General features: G+C 32.2%; 3 protein-coding genes across 6 annotated transcripts; 2 read left to right on the forward strand and 1 right to left on the reverse strand.

The window, feature by feature from the left end:
* Positions 1-204: 204 nt before the first annotated feature.
* Positions 205-4267, reverse strand: LOC106124902 (F-box/WD repeat-containing protein 9). Of its 2 annotated transcripts, none has more exons than XM_013321918.1 (6): positions 4114-4267; positions 3677-3804; positions 3047-3358; positions 2469-2737; positions 1687-2227; positions 205-1476 (listed from the first exon to the last, which is right to left on the reverse strand). In XM_013321918.1, the coding sequence occupies exons 2-6, from the start codon at positions 3788-3790 to the stop codon at positions 1384-1386; spliced, it is 1329 nt and encodes a 442-aa protein (XP_013177372.1). In that variant the 5' UTR covers positions 3791-3804; positions 4114-4267; the 3' UTR covers positions 205-1383. The 2 variants fall into 2 exon arrangements, with proteins under 2 accessions (XP_013177372.1, XP_013177373.1); XM_013321919.1 differs by lacking the exon at positions 4114-4267 and adding an exon at positions 3879-4048.
* Positions 4268-4444: 177 nt separating this feature from the next.
* Positions 4445-12730, forward strand: LOC106124653 (DNA ligase 4). Of its 3 annotated transcripts, none has more exons than XM_013321540.1 (14): positions 4445-4659; positions 7560-7754; positions 7855-8155; positions 8333-8508; positions 8635-8805; positions 8908-9100; positions 9180-9393; positions 9579-9705; positions 9826-9913; positions 10177-10364; positions 10738-10875; positions 11188-11452; positions 11772-12058; positions 12383-12730. In XM_013321540.1, the coding sequence occupies exons 2-14, from the start codon at positions 7587-7589 to the stop codon at positions 12710-12712; spliced, it is 2646 nt and encodes an 881-aa protein (XP_013176994.1). In that variant the 5' UTR covers positions 4445-4659; positions 7560-7586; the 3' UTR covers positions 12713-12730. The 3 variants fall into 3 exon arrangements, with proteins under 3 accessions (XP_013176994.1, XP_013176996.1, XP_013176995.1); XM_013321541.1 differs by lacking the exon at positions 4445-4659 and adding an exon at positions 7213-7420; XM_013321542.1 differs by lacking the exon at positions 7560-7754 and having other exon boundaries at positions 4446-6166.
* Positions 12731-13878: 1148 nt separating this feature from the next.
* Positions 13879-17715, forward strand: dmrt11E (doublesex-Mab related 11E). Its single transcript, XM_013320678.1, has 3 exons — positions 13879-14384; positions 14822-14963; positions 17331-17715. Exons 1-3 carry the CDS (start codon positions 14196-14198, stop codon positions 17588-17590), a joined length of 591 nt encoding a protein of 196 aa, XP_013176132.1. The 5' UTR covers positions 13879-14195; the 3' UTR covers positions 17591-17715.
* Positions 17716-20385: the final 2670 nt, after the last annotated feature.

Here is a 20385-nt window from a genome sequence, read left to right on the forward strand (position 1 = left end):
AACCTCCCGCAGGAGAATAAATGTGTCCTGTGCGCCAAACTTTTGAGCGTAAAACAAACGACGAGGAAATAAGAAAATTTCTTTTGTAAGGCCTTATGGTCGAATCGATTACTTAATAGGTAAAAACAATGTCGAACCTAAGGGAACCAGAAATGGATCTGAACAATGTTTGTGTTGGTTGATGTTTAAAATTCAAACACTTCATAAAAGCATTTTAGAAGTTTTTATTTAAACATAAACATTGTTATTGTGTTAACAAAAATGAGGCAAAAGTAGGTACAAAATGTAACAATGCATGAATAGATTTTTAATATTAAGCATAATATTTCAGACTGCCAGATCAATAACAAATTACGTAACATCAATTATTTTATAATTAATTTTGATAACTGATTACAAAATCTGTATCACAGTAACTTCAGTCCTGCCACGACATGTAATATGAAATCGACAATTAATTCTCATATGAATTACTATATTCTATTTACTATAATATTGAATAATTTATATCTCAAAGTGTATTTCACGCTACACCTAGATGGTTTGAAAATTGTTATAGAATTTTAAATTAATGCTTGACTAAATAATTTTGTTATAAGATTTTCGGGCGTGAATGATGAATGAAATTAATATTACATACATAGAAAAATAAAACCTAATACAATTTGTATAAAAAGGTGTGCATTTGTTCTTTAAATTTGTGCTCTTATAATAGAAGATACTAACAAGTTTCTGGAAGATTCCTAAGAATTACTAACACGTAACAGAATCACGCGCACACAGTTTAAAATATGTTCCTATCAGTCCTCATGTTAGTCTTACATGTATAGACACACAATTTAATATAAAATTTTACTCCAATCTTCTTGGAACACCCACCAATACCAATACTGAAACGATCAACAAAATACAACGCAGAGCAAAGCTAATTTACCGATATGCAATTAAATATTCTTTAAGCTATAGTGGAAAGATTGTATCTCACAATTTTTTAATCAAACTAAAAAATTAAGGAAGTAAAAAAATGGGCAAAAACAAAGACGACGAATATTTAAAAAAATTGTGTACTACAAAAAATTTGACCAAAAATCAATTCAAATAAATTTTATAATCCACAAAATTATTCACGAGTATTATATAAGTCGTAAAATCTCTCTGTAAGATTGCATAATTTACGTTATTTCAATATAAATTATTTACTTACTATTGCATTTACTTGTAATATTATTCTTTGTTGTTCAAATACGTATAAAATCTTTTATTTTAATTTATTAGATTTCCTAGCACTCTTTGTTATTGCATTGTCAATAATGTTAAAAATATTTAAAATAGCAATAACTTGGAAAATATATGTTATTGTCTACTTTAAATATATATGTAAAATCATAGCGCACAATCGTATCTTTCATTTGAAATCCAGAACTCCAGTGCTGAATCACATGTGCCTATCACCAGCACACCCTCAAGGTACCGCAACTGAAAAATAAATTTGTAAAAATTAGTAAATCTTTACTCAATATAAAACAGCAAACCAGAACCAATATAATATGAACCAAATTCTATGTTCTCTTTTCGATTAGTTTTCGTATGTCAATGGATACGGGACCTCATTACGATTTAAATTTATTAACATAAGTATTTTGCTATAACCTTTTTTTATTAAAAACTAAATATATTACTAATTACCTGTGTCACATCTATGGTACTTGTTTGTACACTGCTGTATTCCTGAGGTGGATGACAATTGTATAAAAATTTTATTTCCCCTCTGTCTGAGCAAACAATAATATTTCCTTGACTTTGATAGCAACCGGCTATTTTATTTGATGGCTCCATTACTGAGGATTCAGCCCAAATCTCATGTGTCCTTACAAATGTATGATCCTCTGGATTGAATAAATGTAATGACCCTTTTGAATCACCAATATACAAAGCTGGTGAATTCCAATTAATACAAACAGGGTATGCTCGATCCGCGGGTATTTTTATATCATTTTTTATCAATTTTCCAGCAACCCTATCCCAGATGGCTAATGTTTTATCTTCACTGACTGATGCAATCATATTTTTATATGAATTAAGTGCCAAAACTGGACCCCTGTGAGGTTTGTAAGCATTTATAGGATGAGATCCAGATCTTATATCAAAGGTAAGTATTTTCTTTGAGTATAGACCGACCATCACTATATTGTCAGCTGTCACCACAGATAATGCAGACATACCACATCTGTAACATTTTTAAATAACTAATTAACTCAAGAAGAATGCGAAGTAAATAGAATATAATCGATCTTTTACAAGCTAGGTACTTTCTATTTATATTTAATTATAATCTTAATAATCATCTTTTATAAATATGTTGTGTTACAAGACTGTTAAGAATCCATAAATCCGACTTGAAGGACCATTGTCAAATTTAGTACAATCTACAGAGATTCTTTAACATACATTCCATTTAATACACTTACCTAAAAGTTTCAATACAATTTAATCCACTGGCCAAGTCCCAGGCTTTGACTGTGTTATCCCAGGATGCAGAGTACACAACAGAGGCATTTTCAATATTGTCTGCAGCGAGATCCCACACCCAGCCGGCGTGTGCATCGTGCTTGATGTGTCGTGGTTTAGCATTTCTCATTATAATTGTGTCGTCATCAATGTCGTTTACTTTTAAATCTTTCACATGCCAAAAAGCCATACCACGATCTCTACCACCCGATAAACATATTTCTCCTTTCTGTAAAATAAAATGTTAATATACATGTACATATCTGTGAAGCACATTAAAAATTGTATGAAACTACAAAACAAAAGAATTGCATTCACTAATAAAATTGTTACAAACTGAAATAATAAGGTTAATTAGTAATTAAGTAGTTGTTAATTAATGTAAACCAAGAAGGGATCACCAATTGACTTAATATTTTTTTAAAAAAATGTACTTTTATATCTTAGAAATGTGGTATATAGTAAGTAATTATACGTAATAATGGCTAGAGATAATATTTTATGAAGCTTTGATCTAAGAGTTTTTAAAAATACTTACATTTGCCAACAATACAGTATCCACTGATGCATAATGAACATCTTTAACAACAATATGTTTCATTGTATCTTTAACATTACTCCATTTTTTTCTCTCAACATCCATCTCAACGCACACTTCTTCCCAATCTATTTGTGTTTCCTCCCATATCTTTAAATTGGGAAGGACGGGAAAGAATCCTTTTATTTTACTATGCACCCAATATTTCCATAGATGATCATCAGCTAAAATATCTTCAAATCTTCGACATACTTTACTCAATGTGTACTTTAAAACATCAGCTTCCAGGAATGAACAAATTTTTAAAATAATCTGAAAGTAAATAAGGACTTTATAATAACAATGTAACTGCAGTTATCAACACAAAATGAATAAGGTAATATTTAAAAAAAATATATCTTATGTTAATTTTATTGCTTATTTAACTAATCAGAAATAATATGTGATAGTAACAAACAACACATAATTTTAAAGTGGAAGTGTTTGATAACTTAAACAAAGACTTCTATAAGTGTCACAAAATGGTAATTTAGAGCAATAGCATCACTTTCAACTAAATATATTGAAAAGTTATACACTTATAGTAAGTTAATTATCATTAGTTTATGAGTATAAAAAACAATGAATCACCTCTACTGGCATATTTGATAAAGTTGGTTCAGCTGCCTCATATATTCCTTCATCATTGTTTATGTTAGATTTTATTGATGTAAGATATTTTGATGTTTGTGCCACTTCACACATGTTGTATCCACCACCTTATAAGAATACTTATTATATCAGTAACCTTTAGGTTTAATTATATGACATCATTAGAAATAATATACAATACTTCGACAAACGCTGTATGGACTTTTATGGAAACAGTATGAGAATCTTGTTCTTCAAGGGTAAATGAACTCGTTTGCGAATAATGTCTACATTATAGCGATTTTTAAAAAGAGACAGGAGTTTATTTAACTAACTCCTTAATTTAGCTATTAGCAGTTTAGACAAAGGTAATATTCCGCAATGAGTCTAATTTTACTGACTAAAATTGAAAAACTAAATAGTACATGTAGATTTACCCTAATCCAACCGAAGATAGACAAAATTAATCAGAACAATTAAGCAATAACATTTGAAATAGCAACGACACTAATTAAACGAAATCCAAGATAAGTTTTGAATATTTATTGTACACATAATTTGTCAACAGTAACGACGTCAAGTCAATGCAACAAACTGCAAATGACATTTGGTATTGTTGCTCCAATTTAAACAAAAGTTGCTGTCTATCAGTCAGTCATTTATTTCATATAGAAATGTTCGTACAGAAATACAGTACGTAGACTTATTAACATTAAAATAAAAAAATTATTTGTACTTACAATTGTTGTCTTTATATTTGTACAGTAAAATATTGTAGGGTTTGGCTTAAAATCTAGAAATCTACACTAAGTACGAAACGAAACGTAACTTTTTAGGTAAACTGGGAAAAACGATGTCACTGTCAAATGTCAGCTTCAGCTGGTTGTCAGGAGCTATCAGTGTTGTTGTTTTATTCTTACTTGGAGGTTATAAACATTTAAAAAACTTGTAAATATAAGAAAAACAGAGCGATAAAAACGAATGTAAGTCTACAAATATTTTATTATATAAGACGCTTATAGTAAAAAAATGGATAGTGTAAAGCCAGGGTGCTCCAAAGGTAACATGGATAAAATGGATGTCGAAAAAGAATTGACCAATAAATTTCTCAGTGGGGAAATGTCATTTGCTGAATATTCTAGCGAATGGTATGGTGGCGATGATGAAGAAGAAGTAGAAGATTCTAATAAAATATCAGACGATGAGTCTCGGCCCTCGTTGCCGCAAGTTGAAAAGATTGGCCAAAGGCGTCGTAAATTGACACGCTTATCTCCTGTTTTATTAGGTCTAATGGGAGAGGCAAACTTAAGATTCGTAAGGGGGGATAAGGATACGGCAGAAAAAATGTGCCATGAAATTATAAAGCAAATACCAACTGCCCCTGAACCTTATCAAACATTGGCACAAATCTATGAACATGATGCTGAAAAATCTTTACAATTTTCATTGTTAGCAGCACATTTAAGTCCCTCTGATGCAAATGAGTGGCTGAGACTTGCTGCCATATCAAAGGAAAGAAGTGATGTAAAACAAGAAATGATTTGTTACACACAGGCCATAAAAGCTGAACCTTTTAACTTCGACATTCATATGAAAAGATTGGATTTATTAACATCACTGGAAGAAATAAAATATCCTCTTAACACTCTAAATGTGACTAGAGTTAAATGTTATCATAAAATAGTAACTTGCCTGCCAGCAACAGAAGGTGAAATCATTATGAAATATGCAAAAATGGCTGCTACAATTTACCATAATAATAGAGAATTAGAACGAGCCACTGCTGTTCTAGATGCTGCTTATAAAAAATGTTCATTGCTTTTTTCTTTAGAAGATATAAATATATTCTTAGAATTGTTAATCACTCAGAAGCAATATCAAGCATGCATTGAGGTTTTTGTTTCTAACCTTGGTATTGTAATAGAAGCAGAGATTCAGACAGTGAAAAATTCAAGTGATGAAATTGAGGAACACACTAATTACATAAACTGTACAATTCCATGTAATTTGCCTATTGATTTAAAAAGTAAATTATTAATATGTTTTATTCATTTAGGTGCAATTAGTTTAGTTGAAACTCTTTTGACTGACTTCTTGACCAATGATGTAGAAAAAGCTGGCGATTTGTACATGGATATAGAGGAGGCATTTTCCTGTGTAGGCCATCATGAACTAGCTATGAAACTTTTGGAACCTCTAATAAAGAACACATCTTTTGATTTAGGAGCAGTCTGGTTAAAACATGCTGAATGTCTTTACAACTTAGGGAGGCTGGATGATGCTGTAGTGTCTTATTATAAAGTATTAAAACATGCTCCTCAACATCCCACTGCCCGTCGCAAGTTGTATGCAATTCTAGAACAAAAAGGTTCCATTGATGAGGCATTGGATATTTTGCAGCAAGACTATAATTATGTTGTTAGTGCCAAGTTACTTTTAGATCACTGTCAAGAACTGAAAAAGCATAATAAGATTTTAAAATACTTGGAGGTTGGTGAAGCTCTTTTGTCCAAAACATTTCCTAGATATAGACATCAGGAAGAATTAAGTATTGCTTGTAAAACTAAAGGAGGTATAGATTTAATACATGAATTTAGAAAGATGCGAGGTGAGAACCCTTATCATGAAGATGACTTACATTTTGATGAGGAAGAATCATTTAAACTTACACCTCAAGAGGAATGGAATTTCTTCAAAGAACTGTTAAGCATTGCTAATGATCATAAGCAATATTTTACAATGCAACGGTTATGTTTTGGAGCTTTGATGTCTAAAGCTTTAACATCTCATCGCACAGACATTGATTTCTACTGTCTACAAGCTTGTATTTTAAGTAATGACCATCATGCTGCCTTGAGATTTATAAGAGACTTTACCCACAAATATCCCGGTCCTTCTTCTTGGAATCTTTTAAATTTGGTCATTGGTTTTGTAGATGATACAGCACATATTAAATTTTTATCAAGACTATTTCAGAAAGATTCACATATAGTGAGACATTTATTTTTGGGTAATAACTTCTTGACATCCGGAAGATATTTAGTTGGATTAAAATATTTCTTAGAGTACCATGATCAGTGCAGAGAACCTTTGTCTGCATTTCTGATAAGTGTAACAATAATGATCATGGCAGCTCAAAGGACGGTGGACAAACATCATAACTTGATATTGCAAGGTCTATCTTATCTCTCAACTTATAAGCAGTTAAGAAAATGTGATCAAGAAGCTTACTACAATATGGGCAGAGTTTACCATATGTTAAGTTTAAATAATTTAGCCGTAGAATATTACGAAAAAGCATTATCATGTCCACCAATCGCAAAATGCGAACAACATGGCGTTATAGATTTAACTAGAGAAACAGCTTACAATCTTTATATTTTATACAAAGATCATTCACCAGAAATTGCTCGGAAATATATGTTCAAATATCTTGTGATATAAAATAAAACATGTTCAAATTCATAATTATTTGTTTGCCTAATATACATAAAACCTTTATTATAAGTAATGTAATACACTAGTTACTAAGTGGTCGTATACCAAATCATTTTCTGCATAAAAAAAAAACAAAAAAAAATAGGATTCGAAACAGAACTATACAATTGCAGTCAAGCGTTGACACATTTTTTTAAATTATATTTTTAAATTTTCATGATCACATTGAGTTTAAAATCTTTAATGCACATTCTTTACATTTTTTAAAATGAAGAAACCGGGCAGTTGTTCATTACCTAAATTTATGTAAGTCTACATAAACATTTATTTCACTAATAGTAATAAGTTATAGCAAAAAAAAGTGCTTTGTAGATGTAGCGTAATTTTTTTTTAAATTTACTAATCACGGTCAAGGTAAAGAAACATATTACATCTTTTGTTTTAGACTTGTTATACGACGTAAGCAATCAACATGTCATCAAGCGAAATTAAAGTACCAGCGGACGACGTATTATTTGAAGATGTGTGCACAATGCTAGACAGTATAGCTAAAGCTAAGAAGAAATACGAGAAAGTTACAATTTTGACAAATTATGTTGATGACTTTAGGTTGAAAGTGGCTCAAATCAATGGACCCAAGGTACTAGTGAAACAATGTTTCTTAATTTGTAACTTTCCCAAGTCGTTAATTACTTACTAAGTAAACAATTAATGTTTCTGAGTACTTATATTTATTACAGGATCCGAGCTTTTACCCTATATTAAGATTACTGCTGCCCGGGCTAGAAAGAGAGAGAAGTTCCTATAATTTAAGGGAGAAGAGACTTGGCAGTAAATTAGTACAGGCTCTAGCTTGGGATGAAAAGTCACCAGCTTCACAAAAGCTATTGAATTATAGAGCAAATAATAGAAATCAAAAGGATTTTACTACAGTTGTATGTGACGAATTAAAATATACGGTGTCGGAGAAATCAACATTAACAATAGGAAATATTAACGAAATTCTTGATAAGATCGCAAATGTAGAAAACGGAAAGCCTCGTGAGTACTTTGAATTGTTTATAGCTAAGACTGGTAGAAAATACTGGTAAAAATAAAAAAAAAACATTTCTAAAAGTATTTAATGATATAAATAAATGTGCTATTACTACCGTTTCTGTACTTGAATGTAACATCGCGAAACATTGATATTAAATATATAAATCGAATTTATTTCAGCTTCACTCGAACAAGTATTAACATCAGTGTTAAAGAAAATAAATGTAAAACAATTGAAATGGTTATTGCGGATAATTTTGAAAGACATGAAACTAAACATGGGCCAGTCTCGTATATTTGAAGCTTACGATTCAGAAGCCGAGTATATTTACGATAATTGCAATGATTTGAAAAAGGTTCGTTTGATTTTTTTTTCCAATCTTTCTAGTCGTGTATGAATCAGCCAGTTTTTTTGGTAATAAGAATTTTAATTCTGATAGGTAAGTTATGCAGACTTTTTAGACATATTGTCAATTTTATAGGTTTGTGAAAGTATTGAGAAAGGGAACACTCGGCCATCACAGATGGGTGTGGAAATATTTAATTCAATTAGTCCGATGCTTTTGAGCCCCCTGCCTATAACCAAAGTGCATGCTCTCTCTTCCACAAAAACTTATATCACAGAAGAGAAATACGACGGAGAAAGATTTCAGGTAAGTTTACTTCAAGTTGCGTCGTTACTTTCAAGGAGATATTTATTATCTAAAGTAGCTAATAAGTTCCGATAAGATTATTTTTCAAGAACACATTTCTAGATTCACATGGAAAATCATGTTTACAAGTATTTCACAAGAAGGGGCCATGAGAGACATAATTTTGGGACAAATTACGATTCAGGAATGTTGACACCATTATTAAAAAATTGTTTCGCGCCAAATGTGAAAAGTTTCATTCTAGACGGCGAGATGATGGGATGGAATGAAGATGAAGAGGAGTTTGGGTCAAAAGGTTACATTTTGAAATTAAAAAATCTGTGCAACCGAGACTTATTCGATATTTATCGATTGATCTAAGATTTAATTTTTAGGTATGAATTTTGACGTGAAAGCCTTGAAGGATCATTCGGAATTCAAACCAAGTTTCTGCGCTTTCGATTTACTCTATTATAATGGAGTACCTTTAGTTGGTCTACCGGAAAAGGGCGGTTTACCTTTAATTAAACGTCTCGAAATTCTCGATGAACTATTTGTAGATATTCCACAAGTTTTATTCCATAGTAAAAGAGAGACTGTCAGAGACAAGTAAGTATACTTATTTTCATTGTTTATTTATGGAAGGATTATCCATATTATACTAACCTAGATATTCAACTGTCGATACACTTAAACAAAAACATATAGTTATCTCTCTTTTTTCAATGAGAAAGAGAGGAATGAGTATATGTTTAAATGTTTCTGTCAAAATTCATGGTAAGACATTTTTTCAGTTCAGATATAGTTGCCGCTTTTAATAAATCAGTGGACGAGGAAAAAGAAGGTATAACAATCAAAGATACAGAGTCTTATTATCTCGCAAACCGACGTAACGGCGGCTGGTACAAGACTAAAGGCGAAGTAATATTTACGTTTTTAATTATCAGTTAAATTGATTTATTATTGTAATTCTTTTTTATATGTATCTTAAATTGGATTTGGTTACACATAAATTAATTTTGATTCAATCATATTTCTCAGTATACAAAAAGCACAATTCAAGATCTAGATTTGTTGATAATTGGCAAACGTTCAGGACGATATTATGTCGCTTGCCTCGATAATTCAGGTTAGTGTTTTTTTATCAGTTATGTATTACCATTCTTACAGCCGCGGCTGCCATAGAATTTTTAGTTGCTTTATAAAAAAAAAGCTGGTCTAAAAAAGGTGTTTTAAAAGGTGTGATATATTTGCTACTTTTTCTTATATTCTGTGGCAAACGATCAAGGGACCATCCCGATTCTCCGAAATAGCGAAGCTGCCCATAGACATCCGCAATTGCAGATGCGTTTTTCATGTTAGAATACGGTAGTACTAGTATTGTGTTTTTAGGCGTTAGTCCGCGGTGGTTGTGCATGGCGGGCGTGGGTCACTTGAGCGCGGCGGCGCGCTGGGCGCTCAACTCCCGCCTGCAGCCGCACTGGCGTCGCCGCGCCGTTCACCCGACGCCCGATTACCTGCAATTCAACAAACAGCACGTCGAATATTGGATACCACCTGAAAAATCTGTCGTCATACAGGTGATTGACCTTTAGCTAATGTCATAGAGTAAAAATAAACACAAGAAGTTGACATAGGATTGAAAATACATTGTACATCTTACTAATATTATAAATGCGAATGTTTGCATGGATGGATGGAAGTTTGAAGGTATGTCCAGAGTGGCAGCATGAATCTCTAATTTTTTTTAAATGTAGAATATAATCTGGAAGAACACATAGGTTTTTTTTTCATTTCGCGCGGAATAAGTCACCGGCGACAGCTAATTATGGACATACAAGTTAAAACTACCTACCTTAACTTAAGTAAAAAATAACCGTATAATATACATTTAATGTGAAAAATTCACACGTACAAAGACACTAAATACGAGAATAATATTTCGTACTACAGATGCGCGCTTCGGAGTTAGTGAAAAGTGATAAATACGGAACGCCGTATACGCTGCGCTTTCAACGCGTCGTCAAAGTCCGCTACGACAAACCTGTGCAGGACATTCTGACGTTCAGAGAGTTCGAAGAAATAGTCGCGGTATGTATAACAATTTCCACCACCGACCGATTTAGTAATATATAGGAAAGCCATGCTAATTTCACACGAGGGTAGAACAATGAGATAGTGTGATATTGCTATTATTTCAAAGCACAACGCAAGATATGAAAGTATTGTTTTGAAAGGATATTGTGTGTCCACACTGCCTACTGCCTTTGTGTGAAATGTAGAAGTGAAGTAAGATATATTTCATCCTTATTGTATCATCACAGATCATTACAGAAACGAATTATTAAAAAGCTATACTTATTCAGTAAAACAGTGTAATAAATAATTCAACTTTATCAACAGTCTGATTCTAAAGTCGTGAAACTGAATAAAACTATCAGCTCAGATAGTATAGACAGTGTGGCCAACATTCCTCACAAGAGGCGGGTAAAGAAGCCTCTGCAGGTCGCGGAGCAGTTCAGGATGCAGAACACAGGCGAAGTGGTTGTTAAATCTAAAGCACTTCTCGGTAGAAATATTTGTATACTCTCCGATGACGAAGATTGCAGTAAACTAGAACTTATAAAAATATTGGAGGCGCACGGCGGGAAGCATACAGAACATTATGGTGAGTTAGTTAAAACAATTATCTTTGGTTAATTATTTAATAGGTAGGTTTCTCTAGTACTTTATTTACACGAATGTTGTGTTTGCCTCTAATTTAAATACTACGTAACATTGTAACATATTTTGTTGGCAATCCTAAACATATAAAATAAAAAAATAAATGTTTATTTCGCATTTAGTAATCGTAAAAAAAACACCCATGCAAAATTATCTTGGTTATGTTTTGTTTGTTTGTTCGTAGTGTTAATTATTCTTCAAAATTTAAGTTTATTATAGTGTTTTTACAAAGTTAAACGTTTCTAGAAATCTATTTTTTTTAGGTGTGGATACATGGTGTTGTGTTGCTGGCAGATTAACATATTACGTCAAAAATCTTATAGAATTAAAAACTAACGACGGATCAAAAATAGATATAGTCAGTTCTGCTTGGCTGAGGAATTTACCTGACTCAGATGAACTTTGTTCTTTGTCGCCCTTTGATATGTTGTCCGTAAAGAGGGAGACAAGACTTAAAATGAGTTTACATTATGATAAATTCGGTGACAGTTACATCCAGTTTTTAAATGTTGACATATTGAGAAAATGCTTTGAGAAAATGGAAAGTGAGGTAAGTGTGCTTCAAATGACATTTATGAGTTTCATGAAACATAACTATCGATATAATTTTATCGATTTCCTCTACTTTTAGACTTTATTAGTTAGAATCTTGTGGCGCGAATGGCGCGCTTTCATTACAAAGTCAAGTGTCAGAATGATTAGTGAGGGGACATAAACGTAAATATTTCAGTAAGGCTAGTGTTGTGCTAGTACACCGGCACAGTGTCGGATTTTCTTTCTAACACTACTTATTGTGCAAACTGATATACCTTATCCAAGATATATTTAATTTAATGTTTAGATTTTAAAATTATATTACTTTATATATTTTCAGAAACCTCTTATATATTTAACAACGCAAGAAAAATTTAAAGTTGACAAAGCTCTGTTTTCTGATAACAATCCATATTCATATTTGCGTTGCTGTTTCTTAGCTCTTCCCAATAGCGATAGTATTTACGCTATACGAGCTAAAATGTATGGCGCTAATTTATGTGATTTAAACAGTGAAAACGTTACACACATCGTTTTATCCAAAATGGCGTCAAACGAAGACAAAATGGCGGCAAAAAAGTGCGAAGCTTTTGTAGTAAGCGAAGAATGGTTAGATTCGTGCCTTAGAGAAGGAAGACATGTGTCGGAAAAATCGTTTTTAATACATTAAAAACAAGTTATAAAAATCTAATTTTCGTTTTATTTGCTATAACTAAAAAACTCCTCAATGCTAAATATTCTGCAGTAAAAAAAATGTGTTCGAAGACAAAATTATGCCCTGTTCTCTATTACATCCCGTTTCTTGCTACTATTCGCTCTTTATAAAATTTGTAATAAATACAACACTGAATTAATATAGAGCCGGTTCGTTTGAGAACAGAACTAATTGGTATAATCAAATGCACTCGTCCGCGAAATTAATCAAAAGCCCGTGTAACTCAAATAAACGACAACAGATAGTTCGTTTGTTATTTGCCGACGTGCTGCGCTCCGGTTACAGCTTTGCACTGCATTAAGCCGCAATAATCAGCCGCGAACAGTGCAACATTGTTGAGATAATATGCATAAAAGATAGACATTATTAACAAAGATGCATACAAGAAATACTTACGACGCTACTAAAGGATAATTAGAAAAAAACAATTATTGAGCTATATCTGAATAACCGAATTGAATATTTATATACAAGCGGTCGTCCGCGTGGAATTAAAAAAAAAACACTTGTTAGGTTATGTGCTCTTCCAAACTATGTTCTACGTCTATGCCAATTTCATCAAGATCAGTTAAGCATTTCCAGAGAGACATCCAGCCATCCATCAATGTAAACTTTTGTGTTTATAATATTAAAAGGATGTAATAGTAATAAAACGTCGAAAATTATCTCTTAAATGTGATTTATAAATGAAATAAATTGTCTTATCAAGAGTCGGGAGGGTAATCCGAGTAGACAGTGGTCAGTGTCGATGGTAACAAGAGACATAATTGGCAATCGTCACCCCAGGTAGAGTATTGTTTTCAGTCTAACACCACCACTGTAACTATTTCATCAATATCATCTTATATTGACTGTCTTATTAAAAATTTTACATTTTATTCAATTTCAAAGATTTTGCCAATAAGATCCGAAATTAATCACCAAAATAGAATGAAATGAGCATGTATTAGTTCTTAGATCAAATGTAGTAGGTAATAAGTGCTTAGAGGAATTAAAAAAACACGTAATTCGTAGCCTATGTGTTCTTCCAGACTATGTTCTACATGTATGCCAAATTTCATCGAGATCCGTTCAGCCGTTCTGGAGATACCTTCAAATAAACATCTATTCATCAATCGGTCCATCTAAACATTCGCATTTATAATATTAGTAAGATTAATACAACTTGTATATAATTCTCTACCAAGTTAAATTTTAAATGACTATACTATGACAATACCATTTCAGAACAAATAATGCTAAATGTAGGCGTCGCTATCCGCACGCCTCCAGCGTCGTACGCCAATAGCGAGCTTTTAATATCAAGGGGCGTTCGTCGACGCGTCTGAAACTTGAAACAAACTTTACAGTCGTCAATACGCGGACAATTATATCGGAGAGAACATGTCCCTTTGTTTGCTACGAAATCTAACGAAATGAGATAAATTGTCATGAAAAAATGCAAAACGAAAGTAAAAGTGTTTCTGAAAGTGGTAGGAAGGCGTTGAGGACGCCGAAGTGTGCGAGGTGCAGGAACCATGGCGTGATCTCCTGCTTGAAGGGACACAAGCGGTTTTGCCGCTGGCGCGACTGCCGCTGCCCCGGATGCCTGCTGGTGCTTGAGCGGCAAAGGGTCATGGCTGCACAGGTAGATTACGGTTTAAGTTAAGTTAGATTAAGTTAATGGGTTCTGTCTATTAAGTAGCAAATGTTATTGTATGTGTGCGTCAAATGCAAGGATTTAGAAAACTAGATGTAAGATAGCTAAAAAAACACATAGATATAGCTTTAAATGTTGGAAAAAAAATAAAAAAATAGAAACCGTGCTCTTAATTCTAATATGTGTTTTTACTTATTACCAAAATTCTTTAAGTTTCAATACAATGTTATTAAAATATTAAAAGACCTATTTTATTTTGCGTTACCAGGATTATACTTGACCAAAACCGTTAGCGTAGCGCAATTAATAAAAAACTATCAGGAACGCCAGGCGAATAAATGAATAAATATTGTTAATATAATATTGACAATATATATATATATATATATATATATATATATATATATATATCATGGTGACATCAGGTGGCGCTGCGCCGGCAGCAGGGCGCGGGCACACCGCGGGGCAGCGAAGCTGCCGCTCTAGCTGCCCGCAAAAAGGCGTACCGAGCGCGGTTGCGCTGCATGCAGATGTCCAGAACTTATCCACCACCACCACAGTCCTATGGTAAGCGGAGAGCAGAGATATAAAATTATACGCCGAGTCTTGGTCACTTTGAGAATCATTGATATAAAGGATGACCATCTAACGACACCAGAGGAGATGCAGTTGTGCGGATTAAGGTTTCTTCAATACCACTCAATTGCTGCTTACTGAAATCTTTTCTTAAGTTGCGAGTGAAGACAAAAGTAATATTTGAAAATATTTGTGTAGAGAGCAGTAGGTAGAGAGATTATTCTAAACGACAGTTGCGTGAGGTAATGACAAATATTTTTTTGTGTAATCATTTTATCATTCTGATAATCTTTTATGTAAGGTACAGCTTAGACCCGTATCTTCAATCCTGTTCTGCTCCACCGTAATGTTTTTTTCTGACGTATAATGATTTTACAGTTAAAATAGTTCTCTATAAATAAAAATAAATATTCTAATCCTTTATAATTCTGTAATCATAGAAGATTTGAACATACGTCTACTTATATAAAAATGAAATCGATCTGTAGCCAAATTAAATTATATAAAATATTTGTAAACACTAAACAATAGAACAAACTATAGAAAAAATTAAAACGGGTGATAAAAATAACAGCTGTTTAAGACGCGTCCTACAGTTGCCAATAAAAACAAACATTCGCGTGTATTCTGTGAAATATACTTGAGATCACGTTCTTGGTTTCTGGGGTTTCACAAAAAAATAAATGCGTCCATTTCAGTGGCAGTTGTTCGCACACTGTCTTATTAACATTTTGTTTACGTTACTGACCTAACTCCGCCGCCGGATGGTCGCTATTGATTTCAAATTATCCATACGCCTTGTCTTCTCAGCTAATTAGAACTTTTTAAAGTCTCAATTTTGAACCAAATAATAATTTATGAAGGTATCATTTCAAATTTAATGAACAACTGTAACAAAGTAAAAGCTCTTAGAAAAAATAGGAAAAGTAAAAGGTTAAAGATTTTCCAGGTTTAGTTTTTCTCTTTTTCTTATGTCTAGAAAATATATAATAATTGGATGATAAATTAAGTTTTGCGAGCAACAAATTTTAAGTAACACCAACTTACTTTTTGTCCAACAATAACTATTTTTTCGTCTAATTAAATATGAATATATTTCAATTTAAATACGATATTAATATATTAAAAAGTTTAAAGTTAAATTTAAAACTGGCTCCAATGTCCAATAAGAAGTGCGCACCCGATAATGTCCGCACCGCCGCGCAGCACTCCAACATTTGTTATTGTTGTAAGCGAGTAGATTCTGTCGTGTGTTTCCTTTCTCTCGCTGAAACGCTAAATACAAATTAGCTGAATAAATATTTACATTGGAACAAATATTGGAACTGGTTAAATAGAATATCTTGTGAAGCTTTTAACTTACAACATTTCTATTATTAAAGATTTATTTTAAAATACTTTATTGAAATTGTTCACTTTATTTTTTCGTTTCAATTATGTTAACACTAAATTAACCTATTTCGTTTGAAATACCTCTTTGAATTTAAAAGCGAGGGAATTTATATAATAAAAATTAGACATATAACACGATCCCAAAGCGTATTCAATTTAAACGATATGGATATCCTTGTATTATTGTGCTATGTGAAAAGAGATACTCTTCAAACAATTAAAAATAGAGCACCACAGACGCAATAAAGTTTGAGCGACGCGTCTAATGTGTCCCCCACTTCATTATAGAACAAAAGCTGTCATCTAAGACTCGGCAACATTTCACTGTCTATTAAAAAAACTGAATATCTTTCAACTATTTTTATGGGCTGTAAAAAATGTGAAGATTGTTTTACAAGAAAACGCAGAGGCGGCTCTTTGTCGAAGTGTCGGGTTACAGTGCCGTATTGACTGTAAACATGTCTTTCCGCTCCGTCGCATGATAGATGAGCCGGAGCCAAAAATTAACGCAACTAATATCTTTCAAAATGTTAACAATTTTCTTTAGTAAAGCCATTAATTTATGATTATAATTACATATAATTTATTTTATAATATGTTAAGCGAATTATCAATTAAATTCAAGTGATCAATTTTATTTTGATAAAATAAACTTTGTCTCTTGTAGTAGGTACGTTGCTAGTAGAACCGTGGGTTTCTGAAACCAAAATACCCATTTGGAACACATTGTTATGCCTGTTTTGATAAACATAATAACAGGGATGACGATGTTTTATACAGAAATTTTGGTCTCAGAATACAACCGTTAGACGATCGCTACTTGAATTGGTAAATGTATGGACAAATACAAACGTATATTCGTAGTTTCTGCTTACTCCCACGGCATAGTGTAGATTTAATTTCCTTTTTATTAAACTAATTTAAAAAAAAAAGGAGATTGTTGATTCGCTTAATTTTTTTTACTAGCCAACATGAGATTGCTGAGTGACCCGGCGTGGAGCGAACGTGTGCGCCGGCGCAAGGTGTTCGCGGATGAAGAGCTGACGGAGGTGCTGCTGCCCGCCCCTGCGCGCCCCGCGTTGCCCCCTGCCCCCGCCGCGTTGTGTTCGCACCTGCTGGCTGCCATACTCAGCAATTACGGCCTGCCCCCGCCAGCTCCGCATTCACCGCCCCGCACACGACCCAAGATATCATTCTCTATTGAATCCATTATTGGCGTAAAGTAAATACATATTTATTTTTTAAGTTAACATTTCAATAGACGTAATTTATCAGATCAAGATTATTCAGTCTGGTAATCATATTTATGTTATTATAAAGATGATATCTTGATTCTAAAAATCAAGTTCTAGTTCGGTCTACAGTAAAAAATTTATTGTAATTATGTCACAATTAAATTTTATTTAATGAGGAAAAAATGTATTAATATTTAACTTTACCCATTACATGTTTCAAAAAAACGTATTTAAACTGAAATAATTAATCACATATTTTTAAATGTTACGAAGTAGATATACTTGTAATACTCATTTAGTCTTTAATATGTGCATAAGTTTGTCTTATCGTTGGTTTCTGATGCTAAAATCACTGTAAAAATTATATTAAAAAAATATAATATTGTCTTTGACAAGACAAAGATAACAATATTTATAAAAGTATTCTGGCCTCAGAAACTGACGATTAGTGCTATATAATTAGATTATAAGGACATGAGCTGATTCAATTGTAAGGTTTAAACAGTTCGTATTAGTATTTATGTAAATAAAAAACAAAAATGTCGAACAATGAGTGCTTTATTAACGAAATGTATGGTAAAAGAATGTTTGTGGTGAGGTTATTTGTATTACAACCAAAACTTACATGTATAGGTACTTAACAAAATAGTCATCATTAGAATAAAGATCACTTTGACAGTGACACGGTTTATGTACATTTTAGACAAACAGCAAGTACAGAATGTGATACACTTGTTGAAAATTATCCATTTTAAACCCACTACCAAAAAGAGTAGGTTAACAATTCGTCTCGTATGTTTTTAATCTGTGAAAATCGCCTGACCGACTACATTGTATTTCTTCCTGTACTCACTTCACATTGGTTATTCAAAAAAAAAACGCTTAAACTACATACAACACATTTTAAAAAGCAATACAATTTGCTGATAATTTAAAATCGACTACAATCTATTAAAAGATTATATATGAAAAGATTTTTTTTTGACTGAAACGACATTTAAATACGTTTAACAATAAATACAAATAATAGATATACGCGTCATATAGAAAATTTAAGTGAAATAAATAAAAAATACAGGTACAAAACGTAAAAATAAATTTCATTATGAGAATTGATGGTATAATATATTCTATGAAAAAAGTTTTCTTTTTTTATATCACGGATATAGGTGCCAGTATACAATTTCATAATTTTGATAAAATATGATAAATAAAACTTTTAAATGTGAGCTACAACCTAACAAAACTGCCAGTGATAATAAAAAAAAATAAACATATTTTACATAAATATATGTACTGTATAAGTTATATTAAATCGCGTTAATTTCATTGTTTTTAAAATATATAAATTACATACAATAGATGATATAAATTGTAATATAGGTTTAGCATGACATACGTCAATAAGGAATTACAAAATATTAAATCATCACGATACGACAATCATATTTTTATATAATAATAATGCCTCGAGGAAAGGAATCGTGCCTTACGAAAGCCACCTCGCACAATCACACATCCATGCAATCACTTAATCAGCTACTATCACGGTTTTTTAGGAAAAAAAATAAACAAAATACTACATTAAAAGGAGACGAGAACTCTACTAACCTTAAAAATAAATTACAACACCCGTACATTGTGTATTTTACTTAAAAAATAAATATTTCGCGAATGTATCCGAGGCAGAGCGACGTCCATTTTTTTTTTAAATTTAAACTATAATCCGAAATATTAACTAATAATTTCATCGTTCAACTATTTGCCTACACATAATATCCTCGGAAGTAAATACAATAATGTGGGCGCGATTCGCTGGGTGTGATACATCCGCACTCTCTCCGGGCTTCGTTGGCACACTACGGGAACGGGACTAGATAGGACTCGGGATAGGAACCGACTGGGATTCGAGGGACCGAGGATAAAAAAATTTAAACATACATATACTACACAAACATATCGAATAAGAAATTATATTCCCAAGTGAACTGGCGGGAGAGCAGCCGAAAATTTTTATTTTTAAATCCCAAGGAATGTTGAAATTTACAGTATCCCGATAAACTGTAAAATAATTCACTGCACAACCTAACCCTAACATTGCATATGCAAAATACACTATATTTCTTTTGAACTACTTTTTTTATTCTCGCTTTATCGAGATCCTATCCTTAAGGTCGAGAAAAGCAAAGAAACTTAACAACTTTTGTAACGTAATGCCGCGCTTTCAATGGATTTTCAGTATGAATCTCGAAGGATTTTGACTACTACAAAGACATAGTAAAATGGTTTGCAAACAGCGGTCCACTTACTACGACCTATGCCATACTAAGATCAATTTAAACTAAATAATTTACATAGACTTAAGCTATTAAAGTAAACAAAAAAAATCACAATTAATAAAAAACTTAAGTACAATTTTCAAAGCATCGACCTTAAAGTTTGGACAATACTTATTAATATGCAATTGCACAATAATCACAAGGAATCAACTTTTCAAAATAAAAATACAAAACAAGGAGTATTTAATTGACTAAATAATCGTCTATTAAAATGATTGGACCTTAAGGATAAGAGCTGCTTTATTATTTTAAACGCAATGACAAACAACAAATGGTTAAAGTCAGACTTTCTAGCTTTTATAAAACAAAAAGTAACAATTTTACATGCATATATAATTATACAACTCAATACGTATTTACATATACATAATATTAATTTTAATATACACGTAGATATCTTTATATCAATCATATGTTGCCCAAACTTGAAAAATATTTTGTAATATT

This window comes from Papilio xuthus, unplaced genomic scaffold, assembly GCF_000836235.2.
Source record: "Papilio xuthus unplaced genomic scaffold, Pxut_1.1 DF825946.1, whole genome shotgun sequence".
Classification (NCBI taxonomy): domain Eukaryota; kingdom Metazoa; phylum Arthropoda; class Insecta; order Lepidoptera; family Papilionidae; genus Papilio; species Papilio xuthus.

Excerpts from the sequence above, each read along its gene's own strand:
- LOC106124902 (XM_013321918.1), bottom strand. The coding sequence starts at position 3,790 with ATGTGTGAAGTGGCACAAACATCAAAATATCTTACATCAATAAAATCT. Across the intron at positions 2,228-2,468 it reads AATTGTATTGAAACTTTTAG|ATGTGGTATGTCTGCATTAT; the intron begins GTAAGTGTATTA and ends AAAATGTTACAG. Across the intron at positions 1,477-1,686 it reads GTACCATAGATGTGACACAG|TTGCGGTACCTTGAGGGTGT; the intron begins GTAATTAGTAAT and ends TTTATTTTTCAG.
- LOC106124653 (XM_013321542.1), top strand. The coding sequence starts at position 4,706 with ATGGATAGTGTAAAGCCAGGGTGCTCCAAAGGTAACATGGATAAAATG. Across the intron at positions 9,706-9,825 it reads GGTACAAGACTAAAGGCGAA|TATACAAAAAGCACAATTCA; the intron begins GTAATATTTACG and ends CATATTTCTCAG. Across the intron at positions 11,453-11,771 it reads GAAGCATACAGAACATTATG|GTGTGGATACATGGTGTTGT; the intron begins GTGAGTTAGTTA and ends TATTTTTTTTAG.
- dmrt11E (XM_013320678.1), top strand. The coding sequence starts at position 14,196 with ATGCAAAACGAAAGTAAAAGTGTTTCTGAAAGTGGTAGGAAGGCGTTG. Across the intron at positions 14,385-14,821 it reads AAAGGGTCATGGCTGCACAG|GTGGCGCTGCGCCGGCAGCA; the intron begins GTAGATTACGGT and ends TGGTGACATCAG. Across the intron at positions 14,964-17,330 it reads ACCACCACCACAGTCCTATG|CCAACATGAGATTGCTGAGT; the intron begins GTAAGCGGAGAG and ends TTTTTTTACTAG.